The 13,969-nt window shown below is 45.5% G+C and overlaps 1 protein-coding gene across 3 annotated transcripts in view; it reads right to left on the bottom strand.

The window, feature by feature from the left end:
* Nucleotides 1-13,969, bottom strand: part of RALYL (RALY RNA binding protein like) — a 519,639-nt gene that overhangs the window by 153,386 nt on the left and 352,284 nt on the right. Inside the window, exon 1 of one of the 3 annotated variants that reach the window (XM_036437324.2) lies at nt 7,888-8,013. The exons of the other annotated variants lie outside the window; for them this stretch is intronic. Within the exon in view, the coding sequence (XP_036293217.1) occupies nt 7,888-7,924 (37 nt within the window). The 5' untranslated portion in view covers nt 7,925-8,013. Of the gene's footprint in view, nt 1-7,887; nt 8,014-13,969 lie in introns of those variants that run through there. 3 annotated transcript variants of the gene reach the window in all.

The raw sequence follows: 13,969 nt of genomic DNA, 5'->3' as shown, positions 1-13,969 counted from the left end.
TGAACTAAGCCTCGGCAGTGTGCTTGCTTTGGGAACTTCTGAATCCTTGCATCCTTCTCAGAGAGAGAGCAGTGCACTTATCAGTGAGCATTTCATTTGCATTCATGTCTGTAAATGTTTTCCTCAGAATATTTTTTCTGTTTTGATATGATTCAAATAATAGGGATATGGGCCAAACACTATATTTTGACTTTTAATGTTAATTTCTTAGTTTCCTCAAGAGACAAAAGCTGATGCTTTCTCTCAGGCCAATGACATATTTTAATTTAACTTGGTGTTTGATTTCCTAGAGAGCAGATATCAAAATTATGAGTAACATTTGGAAATTGCATTGAAAATTAAAAGGGTCATAATTACTAGATTAGTGCTTCTACATGTTCAATAATTGCTCTGTTACAGGCATTACATTAGTTATATATAACAAAGTGCTTAAGATAATATCTGGCATAGAGTAGAGTTCAAGAAATGTCAAATGCTACTTTTATAATTTTTGTATTACTATAAACTCATTTATAGTTATTCCAAGTGGATGAAAGCAAAGTTCTAGTAATAACCATGTAAAATTAGAATTCACATTTTTATTGATATAATAACCGCTTTGTTTGGTGGGAGGTAGGCAATTTCCCAAAGTTTTGATGACCTTTAAAGCCTAGTTAGAAGGATTAATAGCTAAAATGTCATCTATTTAACCTACGTTGACATGTCTGAATGCACTTCTGTTCCCTTGTGGCTGCTTTAACCTTCCATGCCCCAAACAAGAGTGCATACATTCTCTTAGTTAATTATACTCTTTTAGACAGCCAGTGCTCATCCTCAGCTTAACTATAAATGTCCTTGACATGTTTTAGTGCAATGAAATGAAAACTCCTACAATGACAATGGAAGGATACAATAAAATGCACTGCAGGCAATGACACAGTTTAGCATAATTATCAAGGGCTCTGAGGCTTAGTCATGTTGAATAAACAGTTAAATTAATGAAGGATCGTCAGCATACCCTCACCTTTAATGCCAACTAGTGGTGCAATGGCTTTCCATCTGCCTGCTCCCCTTTCATCACCAACTTCCCTGATAGCTGGTGTTTAGATGAACAATATGAAACTGTTAATTTTGCTTGAAATGACAATTTAAGGTGGCTCAACAAAATAGACAGACTGTCCAAATGCATAATTGCAGCAGATCATGACTTTTGAGAAAGTTGATTTCTAAGCTCTCAATGGCAGGACACATAAGACACTCCAAAGATTTCTTCCCATGTTATCTTGTCTCCATCAGTGCGTTGGGGTGGCCATCTTGTCCATCACCATGTAAAAATCTAAGAACTTATAAGCATACTAGAGGCCCAGTGCACAAAATTCTTGCACTCAGGGTGTGTGTAGGGGAGTTTCCCAACCTGGCCTGTGCCCTCTCACAGTTTGGGAGCCCTGGATCTATCTCCCCAAAGCGATAGGCCCTGCCCACCCATCCGGGGCTCCTTGATGGATTGCCCCAAAGAGGTAGGCTGGAGCTGGGGGTCTCACCCCTGGGGTGGCCAGGTGGAGCCACTGGGGCAGCATCTGGATTGCATAGAGCCATGAGGACCGCCCCCCCTCCCCATGTCATCACGCGTTGTCACGGGACCATCCACCACTCCTACCCCCGCATTACCACATGGAACCGCAGGACCCACCTCTGTGCCATGCACGCTGTATCAAGTTCCCACTCACCTGCACGTGCCCACTGCACATGTAGTCTCCTGGTGGAGGACTGTTTTGATGTAAGGGTATCATGGCGTGAGGGCGTGGTGACTACATAGGCTTTTATTAGTTTAGACATGCATAACCTGTGGACACAGACAATAATATACGGAAGACCCTGAGAAGGGGGCAGGTGGGGTAGAGGGAGTCAGTTGACAGAAAAGGAGAGGACATCTGTAATACTTTGAACAACAAAGGTTGACAACACACACACACACACACACACACACACACACACACACACACATCTGTGCATTCATGGCAGAATTTTCAAAAGATACACTGAGATCTACTTCAACACCAATCTGATTTAGCTAAGAATCTAGTTGCTTAGCATGTATCAGGTGTTCTCTGTGAACAAAACTCCCAGCATTCGTCACTGTCACCTTCTTTGAGTGGACAGCACCATTCTCTAGAGAACATTAATCTGAACAGCTGTGGCGGGGCAGGGCAGGCACCCAGGTTTCTATTTGGTCTGGTCAGGAATGCAGCCCAGGTTCTCAGAGGAGAGAAGCTAAACCAGCAGGTGGTGGATGAGAGCCAAGTTCAAAGAAAATGGACGAACGGTCACCTTCTACAAAGCTGACCTTTGACTTTGGAGCACTGAAATAGAAAAATACCACCTGGGTGAGGGAAAGAGAGAGAGAGAGAGAGAGAGAGAGAGAGAGAGAGAGAGAGAGAGAATGAAAGCATTCCTTCAGGTGGACCCAGTCACAGCCGCAGACTGGAGCTTGAGAAAGCAAAGCACAGGGAGGGGGAGCGGCAGAACCCCCTGCCTGCACCCCTGCTCTCTGCACAACAGCCCAGTGAGCATGCTCTGCCAGGCCATCCTACGCTGGCTGCAGACAGAAGCCCAGGGAGAAAAGTGCAGCACCTTATGGCTCCCTCTATGCCGCTGTAGATGTCACATCAGGAACCAGGGGGAAAAGACTGGAGAAATTTCAGATGTCGGCCAGGATTCCCAACAAGCATTTAATACAAGGTTTGAATTTAATAGTGTCTTACAGAGAGCCTTACTTATTAAACGTCAAGTACATATTATTTTTCAGTGTAAGTTTAAAAATTTTTTTAACCTAGATCAAACTAGTTCTGTAATAAATAATGTCAACAGTTGAGATATGACCTAATTAGGGAACGAAGAGTCATGCCTGCTTTCATCTTCACAGTTACATGTGGCATCAACACAAATATTTTTTTGAGTAATAATCCATTTTTATCTTTTCTAACCAATTTGTATTAATTTCAAAAAATATTTCAATAAAGGTTTATATAAGGCCAAATGTAGCTATAAAGACATATGTGCCAAGTAAGACAGCGCATGTCCTAATAATTCCAGAACATCGAATCAATTATCCACTTGACCACTAACACTCCAATTCTATGCCAACTAAGAATGGCAGCCAGCATTTCTTCCTGCCAATCCCTTAGGAAACGGGACAGCATTTCCTCAAACTATGAAGGCATTTGTTTCTCAGAGCAAGATTTTTAAAGATAGGGAGGGTTAATCAATCAAGAATATAAGAATATTCGTAAGAAGACAAATCAGAAAATATTCTTGTTCAAATGATATCTTTCTGGCTCTGAGTGACCACAGTTTGATTCTCTCTCATTTAATGATTGGATGCCTTGACTAGCATAAAGTGTAGTGATTTCTAAAACATCTTTCTTATTATTTTCATTTAATAGAACTATTTCACAAGTCACTTAGAAGTACATTGTTTCTTAAAAATTAGTAAATACGTATAATATCTGAACTCAGTTACAAAAAATACATTATTATATTTAATTCTATGTTCTACTTATCCCTCCAATGCATCTGATGTTTTTGTATCTCATATCTGTTCATTAATTCTAGTTTTCTTTTCTGTCTTCCTCAATACACTAAGTACCCCAGGGACTTTGCACATGCTGTGCACGCATGGAATTAGGCAGGAAGTAGAGATTGCTCCCTCGCTTTCTCCAGGTGTCTGATCGAATGTCACCTTAATCACAGAGCTTTTCCTGTCTGCCCCATAGAAAAGAGCAGTTCTCCACTCCACCTTCCCAAACTCTTTCCCTCTTCCTTGCTTTATTTTTTCTCCATAGAAAATAGCATCACATGGCATATGGCATATTGTACATTTATTTGCATTTTGTTTTCCCTTCCCCAATAGAACTTGGTTTTGTACATTGCTTCAGTCTTAGTGTAAGAGCCGTGTCTGGAAAGTAATGAAAGGGGTGATGAGTAAATAGCTCTTTCTGTGACTAAACTTCATTAGAGAGTTATGGATTGTTATGAGTGAGGCATCATACTATGCTCTGAGAACACACCCAACAAGAATAAGAGGCTCCTCATGTGAAAGGAGAATGAGAGATTGATGGAATAAGCAGATAAATGTCACTGTACAAGACAGAACCATAGAAAGTGTGAGCAAATTATAATTACCTGAGAAGAGAGAAGAGGAAGAAAATTTGACTTGGAAACGGGAGAGACCTTTGTGAAGGAGGTGGCCCTTGAGTGAAACCTTGACTAAAGATGGTTTCTGCATGAGAAGATGCTGGTGAGGCCGCCCGTCTATAGGGGAGGCATGGCCAAGCCTGATCAAGCCCAGAACACAAGTGGTGTGAGGAAGGCGAGGGTGAGGGTGTCTCAGATGTCTGTGACATGATGTCACATCTGTATTTCATTTTCCAGTTCTGTGATTCCCAACATTTGAGAACATGAGAGTACTTTTCTTTAAACATTGAACATAATTATATCCAATGTGATATGTTTTTTAAATAACACATAAAATATATGGCAAAAAAAGTTTACAAGTTTAGTATCACCTTTTAAATACATTTTATTCATTAAACATACCACTTTAGTACCCAAAATCAGTATATGTTTATATATGTGTGTTTATGTTATACATATGGGTAATATATACATATTTTTTCATCATTACACAGGCAATTATTAATGTCCTCATGGATTCTAGGGCCGCCTGCATTAAACCCAGGGTCACGCGGATATGAACACATGCACCCAGAGCTCCAGTGCAGGCAGTGAGAACCATGCAATGCCCTTGAGGAGAATTACATGATGAAACTATGTACTGGAAACGCTGAGGTTAGAAATGGAAGACACTCCAAAATCCATCTCTGCACTGGTCACTGAAAGTATTGAAGAAATCGCAACCACAGACATGGGACAAAATCACAGGAGACTGACGGTGGGAATCAGGTTCCTGACATGATCCCAGCCAGTCTTCCCACAATAAGGTGGGTACAGTCACCCTAACGCATCTTCAGCAGCCAGAAAGCCACATCTGCTCCTGCTTAGTCCAGACAATGAGGTGAAGTGTTACCCTACAATGAGAGGGGCGCTATTTGCTCGCTGTGTATGAGGTGGTAGGGTGTTCAGAAATCCACACCTAACATCACAGGGCCCTGCTCTAAAGTTTCCTACGTATGTATTTCAAAAACAAATTCTTAAAGAGCAGCTTTAAGAATTCTCTCTGTCTTTTAAAAAAACAACACATGTTTTCTCAAGGTCATTTGGAATTTCAATAAGGGAGGTCACTAGTATACCTTGTTTTACACATAACATGAATTTTGAGAGTTTAAACATAAACTTCACACTTTAATAAATAGACAAATGTAATATGTGTGAAAAATATTTATATTTAAACTCTGAAGAAAAAGGTTTTACAAATTCTGAATCCTCCCCAACCTAATTTGTAAAACCAGGTTTCCATCTATTAAAGTTCCTTGAAGTGGCTCTGTTAGACAGAGGCAATCATTTTGTAATGGCCCCCTCCCCCCCCCCCCCCACCCCCTGCCGCCCCAATTCATGTCTAATGGACAGTCATTATGCAGTTATGAGCCAGGAAGACCTGCCAGCTGAATGAATGTGCAGGCCTTCTTCTTTTCCACAGCGACTGCTCCCCACCTTCCTCAGGGGATTACAAATAGCCCACCTGCACTGGGGGAATGGTTTAAAACCCCACAGGAATTCTCAAAGGCTTAGCGCAATTTCTACCTTAAACATCCCCCCCCCACATTTCCATCTCCACCTCCATCCGCACCGGGTACTGGCATTGCCCCCTCCCGCCCTGGGGGCTCGGGCGGCTTGCTGCTCTCTCCTGGGCCTCTCTAAGGAAGCTGCATTGTTTCTGCTGGAGGACATTATAGTAAATTTTTATGGAATGAGAAAATTAAAAACTTTATTTATGTACTTTTGCAATTTTAAAGACAATTATAGAACACTCTTCTTCCCCACACTGAGATTTAAGCATGCAATTATTGCTTTAATTGGATTACAATTGCCTCTAGCTTCGTTTATGCCTTTACATGATCAAAACACATAAAACATATGATTTAAAGCGGAACTACACTGGGTATTGGTGAGGGGATAATCCAGATATTGTTATGTGCCCGTTGGAGAGCAAACAAGGGCATTGCATTCCACTTTTGCAAAGGTTATTGGCTCAGATAGACATTTATTTAAGGATCCCATTTGCTTTTATTGCTAAGGTTTCCTAATACTTTATTTTACTGCGCTCCTGCTCTCTGGTCCTTATCTGGTTAGAATATAGAGCAGTTAGTGCAGTAGAATCCAGCCAATGATGCAGGTAGACAAGACACACCGGGCTTTGAGGTCCTAACCGTTCAGCACACCCACTGAGTCTGGCTGTATTATTACACACTGCGGGCTGCCCCCCGTGATTCCATTTCCTCCTGCTGCTTCATCTCAGAGGGGCACTCGCGACAGTTCTCCTGTGAATCTTTTATTTGCCCTGTGCATTACGGCCATGGTTGCCCTCATGGAAAACGTGAGGGTGTGTGAGACAGGAGCAGCGGAGCATGCAGGTTTCCAGTGCGTGCCCCGCTCAGAGTGACTCTTGTCCAAGGAAATCACAAAGAGACAACCAGCAACCGACTTGTCGGCTGTGTATGAACCATGTTTATGGGGAAAAGCAGCCACTGTCCCACACTGTTTCTCAATCGCAGGGCAGAAATGGAACCCAGAGGCAGGGAGCACTGAAACGCGCCCACGGTCGCAACTCACTGGCATCCCTGGAGCATCAAACTTCCTCGAACAAGAGAAACGTTAGTGTTCAGCTCACAGATGATGACAGACCAAAGACAATTATCATCCAAAAAACACTGTGTCCTATTGTCCTGTGGCCTTTGATGGAGGAAGTGCTGCTGCTGCTGCTGTTTCCGAATCACTAACACCCAGGGAATTAGGATGGAGATCAAGCTGGTGCACCTGGACCACAGAACAAGGGGTCACCTGCCTCAGGCGGGAGCTGGTCAGTGCAGGGCCATGGGCTCCATGGCAACACTTACTTCAGAACCGAGGAGATGAAGTGGCCCAGAGCCGGCTGGCCAAGGTGGGGGAGTCGCCCTGACAGCACGGGCTCTGCCATGAAAGGTTTCCATCAGACTCGGATTTCCAGCTGAATCCGAGCCGCTTTCAGTCCTACAGCCAATGCTGTTCCCGACATGTGGCCAGAGCGATTGTCATGCTGCTTCTCTGTCAGAACCAGCCCCTTTGGGGTGATCACAGGTGACTCCTCATTGCCCTGGGACATGCTGCCTGTCGTGAATGAAGTTACAAATGTGGCCCGGACCATGAAGTTTGCAATGAACCCTCTCCCCTCCATCTCGAAGTGTTTAGAGACTGAGAGTCACACTGAAATGGGATGAATGAACAGATGTGCCAGGCTCCCTTCCCAACCCTTTCAATAGACTCTCAGGGAGAAAACCCCTCGCTCCCAGTAAAGAAGGGAGAGAGACAGAGAGAGAGAGAGAGAGAGAGAGAGAGAGAGAGAGAGAGAGAGAGAGAGGGAGAGAGAGAGAGAGAGAGAGGTGAGAGCGAGCGCTACCCAGTGCTCTGCTTGATGAAGGATGCTGAGCTCCACTGAAATTGCATTGAGCTGTTTCTCTGTTGATTTTGTAAGCCTTTCCAAGGGTTTCCATAGTAACAAGCTAACTCCCCTTGCTCTGGCCCCCCATGTCTTTCTGGCATGTCACAGCCACGAAGATAAAGGCGAGGGTGAAAGAGCTACACCTCCTTTTCCAGTCCCAGGAAATGCCTGAGGAAGTCATGGTTAGTCTCCTAATGAACCAATTCTGTTTCTGCTTCGCTGTGGGGTGAGAAAGTTGGTCAGAATGTACTCACGTCTCTGATGCCTGCGCTTGCTCCGGTACATGGTCATCCTGAGCCGATGCCTCGGGAGGAGCTCTGCCCAGGAGACAAAGGCCTGTGGGCGCCTGCTTTGCAGTAAGACTGTTGCTCACTGACAGGAGGCAGCCAGCGATCCCAGGGCGAGAGCCGGGAAGTACCATTCTCTGCGATGGCAGGGGAGCGCCGCCTGTCACGCTCTAGCTAGCGCCCATCTGCGGGAGCAAATTGCATCTCCTTCGCCTCCGGACAGCAGTGCGGCTCCTGCGGGTGCCGGGAGCAGCAGGAGTGAAGAATGGGTTCGCGTGTTTAGCAAAAACAGGAAGACTGGGAAATCCAAATCCGAAACCTGCACGCCCCTTTGATCTCCCCAGACGTGACAGCACTGCGGGAGGCCTGTCTCTCAGCCGCGGATAATGGGCTTCTGTTTGTTTAGAGACCTGCTCAGTGCTGCTGAGCTCCTGCTGCCCCGCTGCGTGCTCAGACATCACAGAGTGACCGCTCTCAGTCTGTCTGTTTGTCTGGACGGACTGTTCTCAGGCAAAGCTGGAAAGTGGTTTCCACAGGACACCCTGGGCCCCCTCGGGGGGGGGGGGGGGGGGGCGCGCACAGTGAGGTCTCAGGCTTGGGGCACCACTGTGTGCTGGGCACCCTGCCTCTCCCGAGAGGCTCACTTCTCTGCTCCTCAGGGTGCTCAGACCTCGATGTCCCGGGACGTGGGTGCCTCCTGGTCTGTGCTTTCCCACAGTCCAGGCCGGTGTGGAAGCTCTGCCTTCCTGGCTAGCTCACCGCCCTGAGAGGGATGCCAACCATGAGTTCCAATCCCCTTCAGGGCGGTGACAGTGTCTGAAATACAGCTCTTCCTGAAAATACAGGCGGTGCATGCCCAGTAGAGGCTCCTCTGTCCTGGTCCGGCAGGAGGTCTCCCCTCTCAGCCGAAAGGAGAGTCACGTCCACGGCCAATGTTGCTGCCCAGGAGCCAGCGGCTGCCCTCTGAGCGCAGGAGAGGCGCCCTCAGTCCGCCTACTAGGAGTCTGTCAGCGTTGAGAATATGCTCCTCCTCAGTACGGACTGCATTTCATAACCCAGACATGAGGAGACCATCTCAGAGGCTTCTGCGTGCTGCCTCTCCCGCTTCCTTGCTTTTGGACTAACAGGCATCAGAGTTTAGAAGACTCACCCCTGTGCCCACCCCTTGCTGTACAGCGGCATCCAGGTCTGAGTCTACAGACAATGTGAAGCCTGAGGAGAATCTTCCTGTGTTCTCTCCAGCAGTGAGATAAAGTATCCCAATGAATCAAATGAGCCGGTCTTTTCTGACCAACACAGGACACTCCTCACTCCTACAGCCCTTCCTTGCTGGCATGTCCTCCGTCGCCCTGGACAATGCAGTGCTCGCTTGCTGGCTTCTTTCCGTGGCCTCTGCCTGACGGAGCGCAGCTCTCTGAGCACAGGGCTGCCTTTGCTGGGAGATGTCCGTCCAGGGTCAGATCAGCCCCACACAAAGTCGGCTCTCAGTAAACATTTGCTGATTAAATGACTTGCATACAAATTTAAATTTTTCAGTGATTTCAGACAATAGCCATTGATGAAAGTTATCTTATTAAAGCAAATACTTGTTACTTTGTGTCTGTCTTTTGGCCCTAGGGTTAGTGTGAAGGAGTTCACTGACTTGAATGAACTTGTATATACTCACAGGTGTAAAGTTATGTTTTAAACTTCCTGAACTGAAGTCACAACCAGTAAGCAACATCTCCTTAGTAAAAGCCTCCTATGCCTTAAGACCAATAAAACACAAAACCTTAAACCATGGTCCAGCGGATGCTGAAACGATGCTGGGATGGATCAACATCCCATTTCAGCATCATCCTCCTCATTTTATGTTTCTGTGAAGTGAGGCTGAGAGGTGAAGGCATCAGCGAGAGTCCTGCAGGAAGCAAGAGGCCATGCCCTACTGGAGGGGTCACAGGTCACCACACCTACCTCTCCACAGTGCCCTGGCCCTTGTCCTTTCCTCCATAAAGAACACTCAAAGGATGTTGACTGACTACCCAAGAGCATCCGATGATGAGCCTGTCCAGAATACTGACATCCTCCTCTGGTTTCAAATTATAATCTATCAATACAAGAGGCCTGGTGCATGGATTCATGCACCTGGGGGGTCCCTCAGCCTGGCCTGTGGGGATCAGTGGATCTCCTTGAGGCCAAAGCATGGCCTTACCTGCTGGCTCATTGGCTCCAGCCCACTGTCCACATACATCCTGTATAGCATGAAGTAGTGCAAGAAGCAAGCGTCAGGTGGCCTGGGCTGAGTGCCACACTGTTCCCATCATCCCAGCCCCACTGCTCTTGCCACCACCGCTCATATGCGCAAGGGGAGTGTGCACAGGAAAGGCTCATGCCGTCGCAGTTGCACTTGTCAGCTGAGTGGCGATCCTCTGTGGGAGCACACTGAACACAAGGGGCAGCTTCTGCTTTGAGAATCTGCCCCCTGGTGGTCAGTGCAGATAATAGCTACCAGCTGGTCATTCAGTTGTCTGGTTGCTTAGCATTTTATATATATAGACTAGAGTAGGGGTGTCGAACTCAATCAGAGAAGGGGCCAAAATCTAAAATCCAGCCTAAATTGCGGGCCGAATGGTTTACTGAACAGTCATAAACTGTCATTGTGATGGAAACGCAGCGGAGTGCAGTGATGACAGCGCGGTGCGGGCCACATTGCAAGGCCTGGCGGGACGGATTTGGCCCGCGGGCCTTGTGTTTGACACATGTGGACTAGAGACCTAGTGCATGAAATTCAGGGGGGTAGGGGGAAGGATCCCTCAGCCCAGCCAGCACCCTCTCCTTGAGACCCCTTGAGAGATGTTCAACCACCTGTTTTGGCCCAATCCCTTCTGGTCGCCTCCAATTGCCCTCCCCTGCCAGCTTTGTCACCCCCAACTGCTTTACCTGCAGGCCTGGTTTCTCCCCCCCTCCACAATTGCCCTCCCCTGAAGGCCTGGTCCCCCCCCCCCAACTTCCCTCCTCTGCTGGCCTAGTCACCTCTAACTGCCCACCCCTAACTGAAGGCTATCTTGTGGTAGCCATGTTGTGTCCAGATGGAGGCAACCATCTTTGATCACATGAGGGTAGCCAACTTGTGTGTTGGAGTGATGGTCAATTTGCATATACTCTTTTATTAGATAGGACTAGAGGCTTGGTGCACAAAATTTGTGCACTGGGGGGGGGGGTGAAGGTCCCTCAGCCCAGCCTGCACTCTCTCCAATTGGACATCCCTCTCATAATCCAGGACCACTGGCTCCTAACTGTTCACCTGCCTGCCTGCCTGATTGTCCCTCACTGCCCCCCCCCAGTCAACCCTGTTACCCCCAACTGCTCCCCCCATGCTGGCCTGGTCACCCCTCTGCTGGCCTGGTCATCCCTTACTGGTTCCCGTCCTGCTCACCTGGTCACCCCTAACTTCCTCCCCTGCAGGCCTGGTTGCCCCTCACAGCCTGTTCGGTCATCCATTTGGTTGTGATGGTCTCTTGGCTTTTATATATAGAGATGTTGACTTTGATAAAACATTAAAGAATTTGATCAAGACATAGAACACAGGCTGCCAAAATATTTAACTTCAGAGAATTACCAGAATTATATTTCAGAGAATTACCAGAACATTCGAATGTTAAAACTAAAAAGGTGTGAAGAGGGGGCACTGCCCAGACTCCTTGTCTCCTGACTTCTGGAAGAGGACATACGGCTCTCACCAGATTGCTGGGTGGGACTGAGAGCCAAGGGCCACGACCTCATGAAACTTGAACCAGGCACCCCACCTGGGGCTAGAGAGACTGTCCCTCAGAACAATGACCCTGGAATTATTTCTTTACATGATACAATGACATCCCACTATCCTTCAGTCATTTTTCTCAGGTTGGACAGAATGAGACCCATGGATCACCTTCCTGTGATGTCATTCTCTGACGATGAGTGGACAGAGCAAGCTTCCTCCTGCTAACAGGCCAGCTGTCCCTGTGGTCACTCGGCCTTTTCTCCTCTCACATATGAATTCTGTTTTCTCTATAGAAACAACACCCATACATTCCTGACAATAGTCCTCTCACAAATCCTTTTAGGGACAACTGAATAGTGTACTACCCAGCACAATCACCAACCCATCTTTTCAACAGTTCAAAATGTGCCTCTGCATTTTACATGTCCATGCGGAGTTGCTGTCTTTCCAAATGCCTCTAGAATTGCACCCACATCTGTTTGCCAAAGCCAAGTGCCCTCCTGTTAGTGGGTAATCTAGAAATAGTCATTAATTAAAGTATTCAGTGGTTATCATATTGACATAACAAATTGCCATTTAAATGAAATGTGTTTTATTTTAAGGATAAAAGTTTTGTAGTCATGGTCCTTGTCAGGGAGCTCAGTTGGTTAGAGTGTCATCTAATGCACCAAGGCTTTTTTAAAAATATATATTTTATTGATTTTTTATATAGAGAGGAATAGAGAGGGTGAAAAATCAGTGACATCAATGAGAGAGAAATATTGATCAGCTGCCTCTTTCACACCCCCTACTGGAAATGTGCCCACAACCAAGGTACATGCCCTTGACCGGAATCGAACCTGGGACCTTTCAGTCTGCAGGCCAACACTCTATCCACTGAGCCAAACTAGTTAGGGCAAATGAACCGAGGTTTTGGGTTCAGTCCCCAATCAGGGCACATAGAAAAGTCAAGCAATGAATGCATAAAGTGGAAAAAAAAATCTCTCTCTCTCTTTCTCTCTCTTCTCTCTCTCCTTTCCTCTCTCTTTCTCTCTCTCCCCTCTCTCCCTCTTTTTCTTTCAAAAATTAATATATAAATTAAAGAATTAATTTTTTTCTTATATCTGTCCAATACATGAAAAATAAAAGAAAAGAAAGAAAGAAAGAAACTAAACCACCAACTTACACAAAAATAAACCCACAAAAATAAACTCAAAATTGATAAAGGTCTTAAACATAACATGGGAAACCATAAAAATCTTAGAAGAAGCCATAGGCAGCAAAATAGCAGACACACATCATAGCAATATTTTTACTAATACAGCTCCTAGGGCAATGGAAACTAAAGATAAAATAAACAAAGGGGATTACATCAAAATAAAAAGCTTCTGCACAGCAAAAGAAACCATCAACAAAACAACAGGAAAGCCCACAGCATGGGAGAACATATTTGCCAATGTTATCTCTGATAAGGGTTTATTCTCTAACATTTAAGGGGATGTGCCCATAACCAAGTTGACAAAAGGAAGATAAACATCCCAATCAAAAAATGGGCAAAGGACCTAAATAGACCCTTATAAAAGAGGACATGCAGAAAGCCAGGAGATATATGAAAACTCACTCAAAGCCACTAATCATCAGAGAGATGCAAATAAAAATGACAATGTGGTACCATATCACACCTGTCAGAATAGCTATCATCAACAAATCAGCAATGAACAAGTGCTGGTGAGGATGTGGAAAAAAAGGAACCCTCATGCACTGCTGGTGAGAATACAGACTGTTTTAGCCACTGTGGAAAACAGAATGGAGTTGCCTCAAAAAATTAAAAATGGATCCCCCATTCAACCCAGTAATCCCACTTTTAGGAATATATTCCAAGAAATTAGAAATACCAGCCAAAAAGGATATATGCACCCCTATGTTCATAGTAGCACAATTTACAATAGCTAAGATTTGGAAACAGCCTAAGTGCCCATCAGCAGATGAGTGGATTAAAAACCTATGGTACATCTATACAATGAGATGCTACACTGCTGTAAAAAAAGAAGGAACTATTACCATTTGCAATAGTAAGATAGAGCCAGAGAGCAATTATGCTAAGCAAAATAAGCCAGTTGAATAAAGATAGATGTCATATGATCTCACTCATATGTGGAATATAATGAACAACATAAACTGATGAACAAAAATAGATCCAGAGACAGAGAAGCATTGAACAGACCATCCCACCTCAGAGGGAAGGTGGAGTTGGGTGGAGGAAAAGTAGGGGAGGAGTTGAAAGGTCAACCAAAAGACGTGTATGTATGAACATAAGCATAACCCCTG

The sequence above is a fragment of the Pipistrellus kuhlii genome, unplaced genomic scaffold (genome assembly GCF_014108245.1).
Source record: "Pipistrellus kuhlii isolate mPipKuh1 unplaced genomic scaffold, mPipKuh1.p scaffold_m20_p_14, whole genome shotgun sequence".
Lineage (NCBI taxonomy): Eukaryota > Metazoa > Chordata > Mammalia > Chiroptera > Vespertilionidae > Pipistrellus > Pipistrellus kuhlii.
The sequence above is the reverse complement of the archived record's forward strand: the minus strand, read 5'-3'. Positions and strand labels throughout refer to the sequence as shown.